The 17353-nt window shown below is 38.7% G+C and overlaps 1 protein-coding gene across 7 annotated transcripts in view; it reads left to right on the top strand.

Moving 5' to 3' along the window:
• The window catches only part of GPBP1L1 (GC-rich promoter binding protein 1 like 1), a 58061-nt gene that overhangs the window by 30800 nt on the left and 9908 nt on the right, over positions 1-17353 (top strand). For all 7 annotated transcript variants that reach the window (XM_057709387.1, XM_057709378.1, XM_057709413.1 and 4 more), the window contains exons 4-7: positions 818-947; positions 1338-1624; positions 13785-13857; positions 15331-15524. In XM_057709387.1, the coding sequence (XP_057565370.1) occupies positions 818-947; positions 1338-1624; positions 13785-13857; positions 15331-15524 (684 nt within the window). The remainder of the gene's footprint in view (positions 1-817; positions 948-1337; positions 1625-13784; positions 13858-15330; positions 15525-17353) is intronic.

The following is a 17353-nucleotide window of genomic DNA, read 5'->3' as shown; positions in this document are numbered from 1 at the left end:
TGTTAATGGCCTGCCAAGGTGCCATTTAAACTGTTCCTTTCTCTTCAATTCTAGAATAATTTATGCAAATGATAAAGCTATTTATAATTTTTTTTATTATTGTATCCTCCTTTTTTAAATTTGCATTTTACTTATTTATTTTTTTTATTTGTTTATATATTTTTGTCTCTCTTGGGTCTTCATTGCTGCACATGGGCTTTCTCCAGTTGCGGCAGGTGGGGGCTGCTCTTCATTGAGGTGCACAGGCTTCTCATTGCGGGTGGCTTCCTGGGCTCTAGGTGCTTGGACTTCAGTACTTGTGGCACTCGGGCTCAGTAGTTGTGGCTCACAGGCTCTAGAGTGCCGGCTCAGTAGTTGTGGCGCATGGGTTTAGTAGCTCCGTGACGTGTGGGGTCTTCCCAGACCAGGGCTCGAACCTGTGTCCCCTGCGTTGGCAGGCAGATTCTTAACCACTGCGCCACCAGGGAAGTCCCTAGAATTTTTTCTAAAGCAAGCATCTTGCTTTTCCTTTCAATATTAACAGCATTTTTAAGTGTGAAGTTTTGCAGCTTATTCCTTTGGATATTGACAGGTTTTTTCCCACTCTTTCATGCAAATGATTGAAGTAGTTGCCTTTTCTGTTAATTCAATTAATGATTAAGTATGTAACATAGGGCTTCTCTAACTCAGAGGACCCTTAACTATGTCCCATATGCTCACAATGGGGATTTTTGCCACCAGTGTTACTTGTTTTGTAAAGGCCTGATGCAAAGCCTGAGATACTGAAGGGGACTGATATGTACTTATCCTTTTGCTTCTCTGTACTTTATCATCTTAGTCACCTACAGCCACCTTCGAAAAACACGGAGAGCACCTACCCCGAGGAGATGGTAGATTTGGAGTAAGCCGTCGTCGACATAATTCCTCTGATGGCTTTTTTAACAATGGACCTCTACGAACGACAGGAGGTAAGACATATCCAACTTCCAGGACTCTAAGCTACTCAGATCAAGCCCAGGCTGAGGATACTTGTCCATTATCTTGGAATAATGATCTTTTGTAAACATAATACTCAGCTCCTCCAGTAGTTACTCAACTGTATGGCTTTCTAAATTTAACATTCTTAGATTCTCTTGAGTCATTTATTCAGTTGAAAAATTCATAATAGAAATTACATTAAAACAAAAAGATGTATCTTGTTATTTTTTTTTTTTGTATGTGGACTTAATTTTTTTTAAAAAGGTCCCCTGAAGGGCTTTGACAGTATTGTAAACTAGATCAGGAAGCATCCGGCCCAGTTGTTTCTGAATTTCCAGGAAGCAAATACTCTAATGTGTTACTTTTCCTTACTATTTCAGATTCCTGGCACCAGCCCTCCCTGTTCCGCCATGATTCTGTGGACTCTGGTGTCTCTAAGGGAGCATATGCTGGAATCACAGGGAACCCATCTGGTTGGCACAGCTCTTCCCGAGGTCATGATGGCATGAGCCAGCGTAGTGGGGGTGGCACAGGGAACCATCGCCATTGGAATGGCAGCTTCCATTCCCGGAAAGGCTGTACCTTTCAGGAAAAGCCACCTACAGAGATTAGGGAAGAGAAGAAAGACGATAAAGTGGAAAAGTTGCAGTTTGAAGAGGAAGACTTTGTAAGTATGAAGGTTAAGTTGTGTAGTTAAAACCTAAGAAATGATTCTTATATATAAAAAACTGTTTATAATGAGAATATTTCAGAAAACACTAAAAAGGGAGTCCCTACGTTTAGACTTTTATTGTTTTTAGGAAGTACAGGGAAGGAGTTGGTTAGTATGAAGATGATGACCAAAATAGCTGTGTAACTTTTAGCAAATCTTCATAGTTTTTCGTCTTTTTGCCGTTGGAACTTAAAAAAAATTCTCATTTTTCTTTAAGTTTTATAAGACTCAGTATTCAGATATATTTATGTAAAACTGTAGTCTTGAATGTTAAATTGTCTTTCTCCAACTGTCATAAGGGGTTTTTTCCTCTTGACTTTGCCCTCTTATATAAAACAATTGTGATAAGTTTAGAAACGTGCAGTTAGGAGTATTTTAGCTGTTGCCCATATAGTCAGTAAAACTTGATGCTACTGTGTGTTGAATTATATGCCTTTTGACATCTAAACCAAAAGTAGAGTTTTTGTGCACCTTCAGAAAGTTTAATAATACATTTTATTTAACCAAATATGTCCAAATTATTATTTTAATCTTTAGTCATTATCTTTAAGTTACTGCGATAATTTACATTATTTGTTGTACTAGGTCTTCAAAATCCTTTGTGTGTTTTATAATTGTTGCACATCTTAATACAGGCAACACACGTTCCAAGTGCCCAGCAACCACATGTGGCTAGTGGCAATCCTATTAGATAATGCAGCTCATTATTTTTAAGTAGCCAGTCACTTTTATGACAGCCATTTTATGTTATCAAAGCCAATTAAAGAGTAAAATTTAGGCATCAGCCCCTCTTCTCCCAAGTCGAGCAGTTGACCTGGGGGGCTCTTAATTTATTTTTTATTTATTTTTATTTTTAATTATTTTTTATTGGCTTGTGTTGGGTCTTCGTTGCTGCATGAGGGCTTCCTCTAGTTGTGGCGAGTGGAGGCTGCTTTTCGTTGCGGTGCACAGGTTTTTCATTGTGGTGGCTTCGCTTGTTATGGAGCACAGGCTTGTAGGCACATGGGCTTCAGTAGTTGTGGCACTAGGCCTCAATAGTTGTGGCTTACGGCTCTAGAGCGCAGACTCAGTAGTTGTGGCAATGGGCCTAGTTGCTCTGTGGCATATGGGATCCTCCTGGACCTACTAGAGTTATAATTTACATCTGACCTGAATGTTTATCTAAGATACATCTTGTATTATGAGCGCAGCCAGCTGAGCATATAGAAAACAAGTTTATTTGGATCTCTTTAATAGTTTAAGTTTCTTATGTGCTTTAATTTAAAGAAAAGAGAGAGAGAGAGATTATAAGAAACAAGAATTGGTGTGGAACTTTACAGTGGCACTTACTTAGAGTACCTTTTAAACTGGTACTATGCTACTGATTGGCATAGTTTGATAATGTTTGTTATCAGTTCTTTGGCATTCCAGTGGGAAATGAATTGACAATGGAAAGAAAAATATTAAGGTATTTTATCCATCTGCTAAGTGATTTAAAGGGAAGTTTGCTATCACATCAAACCTGAACAAAATCAATAAGGCAAGTTTATTTTGTGTTTATGTTTTTATGAAATATTTTAAGTGTACATAAAAGCATGGAGAAAACAGTCAAATATGCACACAACCTAGCTTTGTGAAATATTGACATTTTGCCCAGTATACTGTAGACCATTCTTTTACAAAAGAGGCAAGATGTCATAGACACAGTTAAAGCTTCCCTAATCGTGTTCTCCTAATGTTCCCCTAGAGGTAATCACCGTTTTGATTTCAGTGTTTTATCATCCTCGTGTATGTTTTGGTAAATTTTTACTATATGAATGTATCTATAAGCAATCTGTAATATGATTTTGCCTGATTTTGATCTTTATGTGAATACTGTCGTATTGTAGTTCTCTTTTATTTGCTTAAAATTGTTTGACAGTTGTCTGTATTGATACACAGGGCTCTAGATCAGGTGGTTCTCAATCCAGGAGCAAGTTTACCTCTTTCAGAGCACATTGAACAGTATCAAAGAGAAATCTTGGTTGTCACAGCTGGGAATAGTGCTGTTGGCATCTAGTATGTAAAGATCAGAGGTGTTGCTAAACTTCCTGCAGTGCATAGGACAGCCTTATAACAAAGAACCAGCCCAAAATGTCACTGGTGCCATGGTTGAGATACCCTGCTCTATATCTTTTTCACTGCTGTATAGTAAATATTCCATTGCATGAATATACTATTTGTTTATCCTTTTTCCTGTTGACAGACATTTAGGTTGTTGAAGATCTTGTTTTGGAGGATAAATCTAAAGGATTGGAACCATGGCATTGTAACTAGAGAAGAGTCAAAAATATGATTTCTATCCAAAGGGAATTGATGAATAATAAGTAATTAATTTGAAAAGGAAAAACAGGAGGAGTGGAATTGGAGGATAGACAATAAAAAGGTCTTGGTACCAAAGATATGGGTGAGATCGGTCAGAGGTGTGCACATGGAAATAGAGATAGTAGTTTAGGTTTATGGGTGGACAGAGTCACCCAAGGAAAGTAATATATTCAGAAAGGAGGCCTAGAGCAGAACCTGTGGAATAGCAATAAGGGGGATTAAGAAGAGATTGGTTGAAAAAGAATGGGATATATCAAGAAAGAGTAGTTAATTTCCCCTGAGTTGTTGGATAGTAATATCTACCTTGCAACATTGTAGTAAAGAATAAAGATATGTTGAATGATGTATGTGAAATATTTAGCACAGACCTTGGCACCTTAATGTTTTGGTGGGGTCTTTTTTTTTGGCTGTGCCAGGTCTTAGTTGTGGCACATGGAATCTTTAGTTGCTGCATGAGGGGATCTTCGTTGCAGCATGCAAACTCTTAGTTGCAGCATGTGGGATCTAATTCCCTGACCAGGGGTCAAGCCAGGGCCCCCTGCCTTGGGAGTGCAGAGACTTAGTTACTGGACCACCGGGGAAGTCTAAGTGTTTTTAAATTTTTTTATTTATTTATTTTTTGAAATGGCCACCAGGAGGCATGGGAGATCCTAGTTCCCTGACCAGGGATCGAACCTGAGGTCCCTGTAGTGGAAGTTTGGAGTGTTAACTGCTGGACTACCAGGGAAGTCCAACATACAGGTTTTCAAATGGTAGCTGTTACTAAATGTGGGTGAGAGCTTTGTATTTGGCAGTTTGATATGCCCTGCCAAGGATTAGGGAATGAATTTGTGATAAGTGGTACACTGTTCCTTGGAAAAGGAGGAGCCATGTGGGAGGGTAGAGTCTTGTAGGATTGAAGCTTTAATGTGTATGGAATTTGAGGAGTAAGGAATTTGTGAAGAAAAGGGATTCTGAGAAGGTAGCAACAGTGTAGCCATAGCTTTGAGTCTTTCCAAGTTCTCTGATAAAAGCAGAGCTCCCTTTAATATCAGGAGCAGTATTAGGATGTTTATTCTCACTACTTATATTTAACATTGTACTGGAGAGCCTAGCAAGTACAGTAAGGTAAGAAAAAGAAATAGGGACTTCCGTGGTGGCGCAGTGCTTAAAAATCCACCTGCCAATGCAGGGGACACGGTTCGATCCCTGGTCCGGGAAGATCCCGCGTGCCGAGGAGCATCTACACCTGTGCACCACAGCTACTGAGCCCCCTTGCCACAACTGCTGAAGCCCATGCTCCTAGAGCCCGTGCTTTGCAACAAGAGAAGCCACCACACTAAGAAGGCTGCACATGGCAACGCAGAGTAGCCCCTGCTCGCAGCAACTAGAGAAAGCCCACTTGCAGTAACAAAGACCCAACACAGGCAAAAAAATAAGTAAAATTTTTAAAATAAATGAAAAATAAAAAATAATCTTTCCATTTAAAAAAAAAGAAAAATTAAAAGGAAGAAATAAAAGTTTCTATTCTCAGGTGACGTGATTGCTTACACAGAAAATCTTAAAGACTGTAAAGAATTAACAATGTTTTAGGATACACGGTCAATATTTTTTAAGAAGTCAGTTGTGTTTTTATATACAGTTGACCCTTGAACAACATGATGTTCAAGGGTTTGAACTGCGCATGTCCACTTGTATGCAGATTTTTTTCAGTTGTGTATACTACAGTATGATCTGCAGTTGATTGAATCCACAAATGCAGAACCCTACAGCTTATATGTATACAGAGAGCTTACTGTAAGTTATACTTGGATTTTCCACTGTGCTGAGTGAGGGTGGCACTCCTAACCCCTGCATTGTTTGATGGTCAACTGTACTAGCAACAGGCATTTTATAAAATTAAAAAAGAAAACTTTAAAAACTGCTTAGGAATAAATTTAGCAGAAGATGTGAGACATCAATACTGAACCACAAAATATTGCCAAGAGAAATTAAAGGTATAAATAAAAGGAGAAATATGTTTTGAATTGGAAGGCTTTAAATTTTTAGGAAGACTCAGCATGATTAGGACATCAATTTTATAGATTCTGCACAACCCCAATGAGCATACTTTCTTACATAAAGTGAAAGATTTATCTCAAAATTTATATTGAAATGAAAAGACCTAGAATATCTAAAGCAATCTTGAAAAAGAACATCGGAGGATTTATACTCCCTAACTTGAAGACTTTATCTAAAGCTACAGTAATCAAAATAATGTAACATTATTATGAGGACAGAGTGATAGCAGGGCAGAATAGAGAGTCCAGAAATAAACCTGCATGCATATGATCATTTGATTTTCAACAAAGGTACCAAAGCAGGGCAATGGAGAAAGAAATGTGTTTTTAACAAACTGTGCTGGAACTGTATCTATAGATATGGGGGTGGGGGTGGGGTACACTTCTCTACTCCTACCTTCTAGCATACAAAAAAATGAATTTGAGATGGATTATAGACCTAAATGTAAGGCCTGAAACGAAGAAAACTTAGGAGAGTACCTTTCTCGCATAGAGGATTTAAAAAAAAAAAAAAAGATTCCTTTGGACCCAGGAAGCAATAACCATAAAAGAAATCATTGATAAATAAGTCTTCATCAAAATTTAAAACTTCTGGTTATCTCACAGACTCAGAGAAAATATTTGCAGAACATAGATTTGAAAAGGAGCCTGTTTTCATAATGTGAATAACTCCTACAGCTTAACTTTTTAAAAAACAGAAACAAAATTTGAACAGATGTTTCACAAAGGAAGATGTGTGAATGGCCAATAGGCATATGAAAAAAATGATCACTGTCATTAGTCATAAAGGAAATGTGGAAATTCAAATTAAGACCACCATGAAATACTGCTACACACCCACCAGAATGGCTAATACTTAAAAGTCTGAAAACACTAAATTAGATGACATTTTTGAGCACTTGCAACTCTCATACATTGTTAGTAGGAGTGTGTAGTAGTACAGCCATTTTGGGGAAAAGGTCTGGCAGTTTCTTATAAAACTAAACATAAACCTTAACCTTTGACCCAATACTTCCACTTATAGGTAGTGGCTAAAGAAGAATTAAAGTCTGTGTATGTTTATTGTAATTTTATTTATAATAACATAAAGTTGGAAAGTTTTTTTTTTTTTTGGTGGCTGTGCTGCATGGCTTGCGGAATATTAGTTCCCCAACTAGTGATTGAACCCAGGCCCTCGGCAGTAAAAGCATGGAGTCTTAACCACTGGACCAGCAGGGAATTCCCAGGAGACCATTTAAGCATCTGTCAAAACAGGAATAGAAAATTGTGGTGTAATCATGTAATGGGCTACTTATTCAGTAATAAAAAGAATGATAGGGGCTTCCTAGGTGGCGCAGTGGTTAAGAATCCACCTGCCAGTGCAGGGGACACGGGTTCAATCCCTTCTCCAGGAAGATACTACATGCGGTGGAGCAACTAAGCCCGTGCGCCACAACTATTGAGCTTGTGCTTTAGAGCCCGTGAGCCACAACTGTTGAGTCCATGTGCTGCAACTGCTGAAGCCCATGCGCCTAGAGCCCGTGCTCCATAAGAGAAGCCACGGCAGTGAGGAGCCCGTGCACCGCAATGAAGAGTAGCCCCCACTCACCGCAACTAAAGAAAGCCTGCGCACAGCAAAAAAGACCCAACACAGCCAATAAAATAAATAAATAAATAAATTTATTTAAAAAAAAAAAAAGAATGATAAAACAACATGATGAATCTCAGTGAAACTTTACACAGTAGGGTACATACTGTATGATTCCTTATACATGACATTCTAGAACAGGCAAGTAATCTATGGTGAGAAGGAAAAACAGTGGTTGCCTGTATGGAGTGGAGACTGAGGAAGGGCATTAGGAAACTTTCTCTGGTTGTAGAAAGTATTTTTATCTTTATAGATTTGGGGGGGTGTTGTAAGTATTTTTCAAAACTCATGGAATGGTATACTTAGTATTGGTGCATTTCATTGTACATAAATGTTATTTGATTAAAAAATAGATTTATGTCACCGGTCATGACATAAACATACCACAAGCCTCCTCATGTGATTCACTGAGGAATACTCTCCAAAAATTCGTAACCTGAATCTAACCATGAGGGAAAATCACACACACTCAAACTGAGGTTTATATGAAAGAATTTTAAAAGATTCTACAAAAGAACTAGCCTGTATACTCTTTTAAAAAGTTATGATCTGGACCTCCTAGGTGGCGCAGTGGTAAAGAATCCGCCTGCCAATGCAGGGGACATGGGTTCGAGCCCTGCCCTGGGAAGATTCCACATGCCACGGAGCAACTAAGCCCGTGTGCCACAACTATAAAAAAAACAAAAACAAAAAAGTTATGATCATGGTGGGAAAAGTTCCAAATTAAGACTGAAGAGATAGGACAATTAAAGGCAACATGTAAACCTAGACTGGATACTGGACGACAGACACAGTGATTTTTAAACTTCGTTTTCCTGTAAGAGATATCAATGTTCAATTCGAATAAGAGTTGTAGATTAGATAATAGTATTTATTAATGTTAATTTCCTAATTTTTTAAAATTTATTTTTATTTAGCTGTTGGCTGCATTGGGTCTTCATTGTTGCACACGGGCTTTCTCTAGTTGCTGTGAATGGGGGCTACTCTTCGTTGTGGTACGCGGGCTCATTGTGGTAGCTTCTCTCGTTGCAGAGCACAGGCTGTAGGCACGTGGGCTTCAATAGTTGCGGCACTCAGGCTCAATAGTTGTGGCTCATGGGCTTCAGAGCAAAGGCTCAGTAGTTGTGGGGCACGGGCTTATTGCTCCATGGCATATGGAATCTTCCCAGAGCAGGGCTTGAACCCATGTCCCCAGCATTGGCAGGCAGATTCTTAACCACTACACCACCTAGGAAGTTCTCCTGATTTTTATAATTGTACTGTGATTTTATGTAAGAGAATATCCTTTTAAGGAAATATATAATAAAATATTGAAAGGTAAATGGCATCAAGTCCTTCAACCTGAAGATAGTTAAGGAAAAATATAAATATATGTATTTACAGAGAATGGTGGAGCAAATGCGGTAAAATGTTGACATAAGACTCTAGATGCACGATATACAGGAACTGTTTGTGTTATCATTGTTATTTATTTATTTATTTATTGGTTGGTTGGTTGGTTGGTTGGTTGGTCGTGCTGGGGTCTTAGTTGCGGCATGCATGTGGGATCTAGTTCCCTGACCAGAGATCAAACCCGGGGCCCCCTCGTTGGGAGCACAGAGTCTTATCCACTGTGACACTAGAGGAGTCCCCTTTGTGTTATTTTTGCAACTTGTTTTTGTAAGTCTGAAATTATTTTTAAGTAATAAGAAAGAACACAAAGCAACTAGAATTGAAGAACCAAAAAAATCCGTGGATGTCATCTACAACAAAATAAAGTGAGGTATAACAACATAAAAACAAGCCACTGAATGCTGTAAGACCTGAGTGGTATTAGGTATTAGCGTTTGTGCAGGAGAAATTGAAGGAAACAAGAGGCATCTGACAATCCCAGGATTTCCAAAAGAGCCAGTAATTGTTCTAGAAAGCTTAGAGAACATTTGAGAACATCAGCTAGAAATTAGGAGTGGTTTTCCATATTCTCAAAACTAGTAAATACAGAGATGTTCTGGGATAAGGTATAAAGTCTCTGACTGGACCAATCAGGAGAGAGAAATCACATAACAATTTGAACAAGGCAAGTTAATATAAAGAATTATTAACTGTAACAGGATGAGGTGTAATGAGTGATTGTCTAGTAAGTAGTAAAGAGAACTCTAAAGAATATAAAGAACTTATAAAGAATATAGAGTTCTAAAGAATCTATAGGACTTCCCTGGTGGCTCATTGGTTAAGAATCTGCCTGCCAATGCAGGGAACATGGGTTCCAGTCTTGGTCCGGGAAGATTCCACATGCTACCGAGCAGCTGAGCCAGTGCGCCACAACTACTGAGCCTGTGCCTAGAGCCTGTGCTCGGCAACAAGAGAAGCCCCCACACCGCAACAAAGAGTAGCCCCTGCTCAGCACAACTAGGGAAAGACCCTGTACAGCAACGAAGACCCAACACAGCCAATAAATAAATAAATAAATAAATTTTTTTTAATTGTCAGATACAAGGAGCAGCCACTAACCCTAGGGTTAAGACAGAGTTCCCAAGGAAGAGTCCCCTGTTGCCCCATTACCACCCCAGGATTGAGATCTATACCTTATTGGAAAGGGCTTAGCTGTGGCTCACTGAATGGCAGACCAGTTGCTCGGGTGCTTCTCCAAAGCACATCTGCCCTCTAGAGTACCTCGTAAAGCTGTTCATGGGAGATGTCACTGCTACAAAACCACTCAAGCAGCACTCACTTGCACTTTAGAACCTGGCTTAGCATGAGCAGGGTGTTGTGGGAGCCTGCTGAGTAATCACACAGGGACAAGAAGCAAAAGTCTCTCCTTGCTCTTTACTGACAAAATTAACATGCCAGCAAACTAACAAAGGGAAATTTTTTAAATGCCCAGATACATTTACATAGAGCAAGCAGAAAGGAGGACTTTGGAACCAAGAGGCAATAAAATGATAACCAGCACAGAGTTCTGTTACATTTAATACTAGCTAGCCAATATTCCCATCCAGAACGAAACCCCTCACTGAGGACAAAACTGTTGGAAGTAGGATCCAGGCTGAGCTGCAGGGACAGAGACAATAGAAACAAAGAGAAGAGAACGTTCAGATAAAAGGCGTGGGGAGGAGGAGGGGAGCCGGGACATCAAAGAAAATATGGCATTTTTTTGAGCATTCCATGAAAACAACCAAAGAGAGCTATAAAGTGAGATGTTAGAAAGCTCTCTTGACCCACATTCACAAAAATTGATCACATAAAAATGAACGGCATAAAAGGATCAAGAGAGTAAGAAACAGAATAACATTTCTACAGACAGTGCAAAGTACACCTGTTGTAAGATGTGCACAAAACAGATAAGAACCATAACCTGCTATTTTAAACATTGAATACATGATACAAGAACAACATAACCAGAAAATCTCACAGTGCTAGAACTGGGGGAAAAAGTAGTAAAATATTTCAGGAAAATGAAGACTAAACAAGAAGGAGCACAAGACAAACACTAGTGTTTTTCAAGAATTAGAAGACAAAGCTCTTTTAATTTTTAAGTTTATTTTATTTTTATTTTTTGGCTGTGTTCTGTCTTCGTTGCTGCACCTGGACTCTCTCTAGCTGTGGTGCACAGGCTTCTCATTGCGGTGGCTTCTCTTGTTGCAAAGCACAGGCTCTAGGCACATGGGCTCAGTAGTTGGGGCTCTTGGGCTCTAGAGTGCAGGCTCTGTAGTTTTGGCACACGGGCTTAGTTGCTCCGAGGCATGTGGAATCTTCCCAAACCAGGGATCGAACCTGTGTTCCCTACATTGGCAGGCAGATTCTTAACCACTGTGCCACCAGAGAAGTCCCCAGGAAGCTTTTTAAATGAAAATAAACAAATAGATTAAAATTTAGAATTGAAAAAATGAAGATACAGAAATTTGGGGGAAAAAAATCCAAAGATCTCCCCTGCAAAAATTATAATACTATAAAATAACAAAAATGAATAGCTTAAGTGCTAAAAAGTGTAATTCAAGAAGAACTTTATGAAATACAGTAAGATTTGAAACTACAAATTGAAAGGACAGTCAGAACAACCAACACTTAGTAGAAAAATATACTTCTGACATCCAGACATAAAGAACAAGTGACTTAGAAAGAAAATCAGATACGCTTTGACAGCAGAGCTTTATAACACAAATCAATGGTGTAACAATCAGAATGCTCAAGCAAAGAAAATGTGAGCCAAGGATTTTATACTGTCACACTTTGTCCCTGTAGACTCCTCCTACATGTACTGTTCCAGCCAGAAGAGTGTATTTACCTGTCCATGTACTGTCGTAGATTTGTGCATTTGTATACTTGGTTAATAGTTCAAATTGTATCCATGCTTCTTCTATGCTGGTGGGTCTCTTTTTTTTTTTTTTTTAATTACTTATTTGGCTGTGCCCGATCCTAGTTGAAGCATGTGGGATTTTTTTTTTTTCTTTTAGTTGTGGCATGTGACTTGTGAACCCTTAGCTGTGACACATATGTGGGATCTAGTTCCCTGACCAGGGATCGATCCTGGGCCCCATGCATTGAGAGCACAAAGTCATAGCCACTGGACCACCAGGAAAGTCCCTAGTGGGTCTCCTCTTGACAGGTTGAAAATATACACCTGCTGGGACCCCACTCCTGGAGATTTTGATTCAGAAGCTCGGTAGTCAAGTCTGTGTATCTTTCCTAATTTTTGTTTAATGTCCCATGGTCATTTGTGCTGAAAAGTCATTTTTCTACTCTACCAGATTGTAAAGTTTGGGTTTGGACACCACTGTCATCCTTACAGCCCCGTACAATTCATTGAGTCTTACCCTTTAACACTTCTTAATCCTTCCTGTTATCTCTTTCTCTACTCCTGTCACCTTCATATTTTCCTGAACTATGAAACTGCTCTCCTAACAGACTCCTAGTTGATGTTTACAGCCCTGAAATATATCCTTCAAGCTGCTACCAGTCTTGTAAACTAATAATTGGATCATGTTAACCTTACATGAGAGATGGATCCCCATCCCTAAAGTATAAAATTCAGTCTCCCTTAAAAATACTTCACAATCTGACTCTTATCTACTTTGCCACACATTGCTTTCCCTAAAGAAAGGTCCTCTCATTCCCTAGTACAAATGCTGAACTCTTTGCAGATCTCTGAATATTTGGTTCTTTTTTGTGTTTTTCCTGTTTTGGTGTTCATTGAGCATTCTGTTCCTGGAATCACCCATTTTCCAGCTTCGAAATTCATTCTTAAGGCCCCTTCTTAGTCTCCTCTAATGAAACCTTTTCTGGTAGCATTTCTCTTCCTAGTGAAATTGACTGTTCCGTCCTTAGTAACTACTTCTTCCCTAATATGAATTTTTATCATAGCCCCTGTAATCTTTTTTTTTTTTTTTTTGATGTGGACTGTTTTTTAAAGTCTTTATTGAATTTGTTACAATATTGCTTCTATTTTTTGTTTTGGTTTTTTGGCCTTGAGGCATGTGGGATCTTAGTTCCTGGACCAGGGATCAAACCTACACTCCCTGCATTGAAAGGCGAAATTTTAACTACTGCACCGCCAGGGAAGTTCCCCCATAACCTTTTATTGTACTTACTTGTCTACAAGTTTATCTTTGCAGTAAGTTTGTGACCCTTGTGGGGATAAGTATTCTTAATGGTCTTAATTGCCTTTGTATTCCTAGCACAGTCCCTAGCACATGGTGCGCCTCTTCCCTAAAGCATTCTTACTAGAAATGCTATGAATACTACACATTTCACTGACCAGATTGTGCTCCTTAAATCTGAGGAAAGTGATTCACTTTTCTGTTCATTCACCCTTCTGTGCCTCCTTAGTTGGCATACAGCCTACAGGAAGATGAGAACTTGCACATTTAGTCTGTTTATTTAAAAAAAAATTTTTTTAATCCTCTTATATTAAAGGAAATGAAAGCCAAGAGAGCCTGAGATTAGTATAAGACCTATTGATTTTGCATTTCAACATCATCTGTTTATTTAATTCTGAATACAGCAATAAATAAGTGCTGCTGATATATTGTTGTCAGTATTTGATAGGTTCCATGGTGAAAGCTACTTTGCAAAAAGTGCCAAAATGATTAGTTTTCTGTATCAACCATTAATATCCCTTTCTTCCTAGCCTTCTTTGAATCCAGAAGCTGGCAAACAGAATCAGCCATGCAGACCTATTGGGACTCCTTCTGGAGTGTGGGGTAGGTAGATTTTGCCATTTTATTTATTTTTTTGAAATATTTATTTGGCTGCATCGGGTCATAGTTGCGGCACGCGGGATCTTCATTGGGGCATGTGGGATATTTCGTTGCAGTGCGTAGGGCTTCTCTCTAGTTGTGGTGTGCAGGCTCCAGAGTGCACAGGCTTAGTTGCTCTGCAGCGTGTGGAACCTCAGTTCCCCGACCAGGGATCGAAATCCATGTCCCCTGCATTAGAAGGCAGATTCATAACCACTGGACCACCAGGGAAGTCCCGATTTCGCCATTTTAAAGGCACAGCTTTAAATTTTTCTTAGCAGGGAGAGGAGAAAAAATTCTTTATCTCTTTTTTTTTTGTTTGTTTCTTTATCTCCGGTTTCTCATCGCATCCATTTGCACATAGTAACTAACACCTATTAGCTTTTACTCTGCCCCCCCAAAATACCATTGAAATGTAACAGTAGTAGAGTCAGAATACAGATGGTTGAGAACTTGTAGAGCCCTGAATTTGAAAGCAGATTTTAAGCAAAGGGAGAATAATATAATATGCTCATAAGAAGTAATTTTTGAATTTCAGTGTTTTATAGTTGTCTCCTTAATATTTGGTAGACATATATTCTAACCATTGTTTCATATTACTAAATACTCTGCTAAAGTGTTCTTTGAAAGGCTATATAATACCACATCCTATAGAACATTTTGTTCAACCAGGTTCCATTCTCTGAGTGGCTGCTGGTTTTTTTTTAACAGTTATAAATAATGTTTGTTGTATAAGGCAGGGATAAACCTATAAATACACACATTTGTATGTATATGTTGGGAATAACTAGCCTTATACAAAGTTAATAGACAAATCAGTGTATTTCAAACCAAACCTGATCCTGTGGCATTAGGATCTTTGGCATTTACAAATTGTACTCTCCTAGTTCTTACATTAGATATGTTCATTAGCCAGGCATCTTATTAAGAAGGCTTTAGTGTATCTAAATACTGGGTTTGGATCTTTAGTTACAGGATTAAGGGCAATTGCTGTACCATTTCCTCTTTGTTAATGTATAGCTTTGCTCCAGTTTGCCTCATCAGAAAATCCCATAGCAGACTCTTGTCTCCAATTTCCTCACCTCTCTCTATTCTCATGCTGACAGAAGTTGCTACCCTTGGATGTATTCTTATTTGGTCTGTACCTGAGTGATCATACTGTGCACGAGACATGTTATACCCCTGAAAGACTGCTAACATCCTTGGGCTTTTTGGTTGTTTATGAATTTAGAATCAAGTGTTTCATATACTGCCTTTTTTCCTGCCTTTTGAGTAGTGTCACTTTTGAGGGTATCTGTTAAGTGCACACCAGGAAATGTTTATCACTTAGTCTCAGCTGTCAGCTCTTTATTGAAAGTGAGGCCTTCATTTGAACTATGCTTCATGTTAACCAGTAAGTTTGACATTGTTTTGTCTCTCCACTATTGTATTTTGCAGAAAACCCACCTAGTGCCAAGCAGCCCTCCAAAATGCTAGTCATCAAAAAAGTTTCCAAAGAAGATCCTGCTGCTGCCTTCTCTGCTGCATTCACCTCACCAGGGTCTCACCATGCAAATGGAAACAAATCGTCAACCATGGTTCCCAGTGTCTATAAGAACCTGGTTCCTAAGCCTGTGCCACCTCCATCCAAGGTATGATTTGGAATCAGTGTAAGAACTTTATACAGCAGAGTTGGGACAACAAATAAGAAAAAAATTTAGTTATTTTTTCCTGTTGAGTCACTCAACAGTTATTCATTTGGTACCGTTAAGTTTATATGTATAGTATTTTACTCTGTCTCCAAACTCCCGACCTCTGCCAACCACATTTTAGTAGGCCTCTCATACTCGTTAGCTTCATTTCATAAGCCTGCATCTCTTGATTTGCTGTTTTCATTAATAACATCAGCATTCATCAGATCACTTAGCTGAGTATCATGGCTGCTTTCTCCTTCCTTACTCATCCCCCTCTGCCAAGCAGTTATCAAGTCCCCGTCAGTTTTTCCCTCTGTGATATCCCATGCCCTTGTCATCTCATACCTACTGTTGTAGTGTACCCCTCTGTTTCCTCATCTCCCTGTATTGTCTTCCACAGAACTGCCAGAATGTTTATTCTAAAACAGTTGGAATATATCACATCCTTTCCCATTAAGCCCCTTCAGTGATTCCAAACCGTCTACATAGCAAGGGTTGGTAAACTTCATCAGTAAAGGGTCAGATAATAGATATTTTAGGCTTTGTTGGTTACATGACATGTGGTCTTTTTGTAATATTTTTCTTTTTTTTTTTCCCTACCCTTTAAAATGTTAAAAAACATTATTAGCTCCTGGGCCATACACAAGTAGGCCTCAGGTCAGTTTGGCCCGTGGGTCATGGCTTAGCAACCCCTGATGTTATACTGCAGTGTCCAGACACCTTAGCACTGGCGTGTGTAATTATAACCTAAGCCCAATCTGTCCTTTATATTTTACTGCCCTTTCTTTTTTTACCTGGGAGATTTTCCTTCATATTTATGTCATCCTCTCTGTGAATCCTTTTCTATCACGTACACCTTAAGGTCTAATTAAGCCTTGTATCTGATTGAAAAGCACTCTGTCTCTAATCACAGCATTTACTGTATCTGTTTCTTCATTTGGTTGTAATCTCCTTAAGGGTCTTTTTCATATTTGTATCCCTAGCACCTTCCAAAAAGCACACAATAATTGCTTGAATGAATTCCAGCCACTTTATGGAAACAATTAGAATTTACTGTGTTATTTTGAGTGGAAAAACCAGTGAGCATTAGTTCACTTTTCTCTGTGTGTGAGCACCTGTTTGGTGCTTAAGAGCAACACAAAGAAGTACAACATTGGTCCTGACCCTTCATGAGCTGAAAGTCTAATTGGGATGACAAGATATAACAATATAAAGTCATGTAATTGTGTATGAAATAAAATAACAAATCCTTAAAACATCTTTTTGATTTGGGTTAACTAAATTAATTAAACACTATTTATTTACACAGTTTAGAGGAGCAAGATCAGCTTAGACTAGGACCATCATGGGGAATTTTACTGAGAATCTGTAATTGGAGCAGATCTTTGGAGGAGGGTCCAGATTTGGATAGTCAGAGAAAAGTCTGGAGAGTATTACAAATGAGAAGAGGTGGTTAAATAAAATGTTCTGAAAATAGAAAATACTGGGTATATTTGAGGGATGGTGAATGAACCATTCTAATTACCTGGTGGCACTGGAAAAATAACAGGACTGGGGGTCATTATCCTAGTGATAATGTAGCTCTCAGGGTAGATAAGATCTCTGAGAGGAAGGAGAGAAGGAAAGTAAAGAAAATGGGAAAATAAGCCTTGAGGAAATACTTACTGTTTCATAAATATTAGGAAAATAACAACATAGTCAATAGAACTAAGAAATTGTAATTCAGACATAGAAAAAAATCGTATACCATTACACATCTGGGTGGGTGAGTTTAAGATAGTAGCCAG

This window comes from Hippopotamus amphibius, chromosome 1 (assembly GCF_030028045.1).
Source record: "Hippopotamus amphibius kiboko isolate mHipAmp2 chromosome 1, mHipAmp2.hap2, whole genome shotgun sequence".
NCBI lineage: Eukaryota > Metazoa > Chordata > Mammalia > Artiodactyla > Hippopotamidae > Hippopotamus > Hippopotamus amphibius.
The sequence above is the reverse complement of the archived record's forward strand: the minus strand, read 5'-3'. Positions and strand labels throughout refer to the sequence as shown.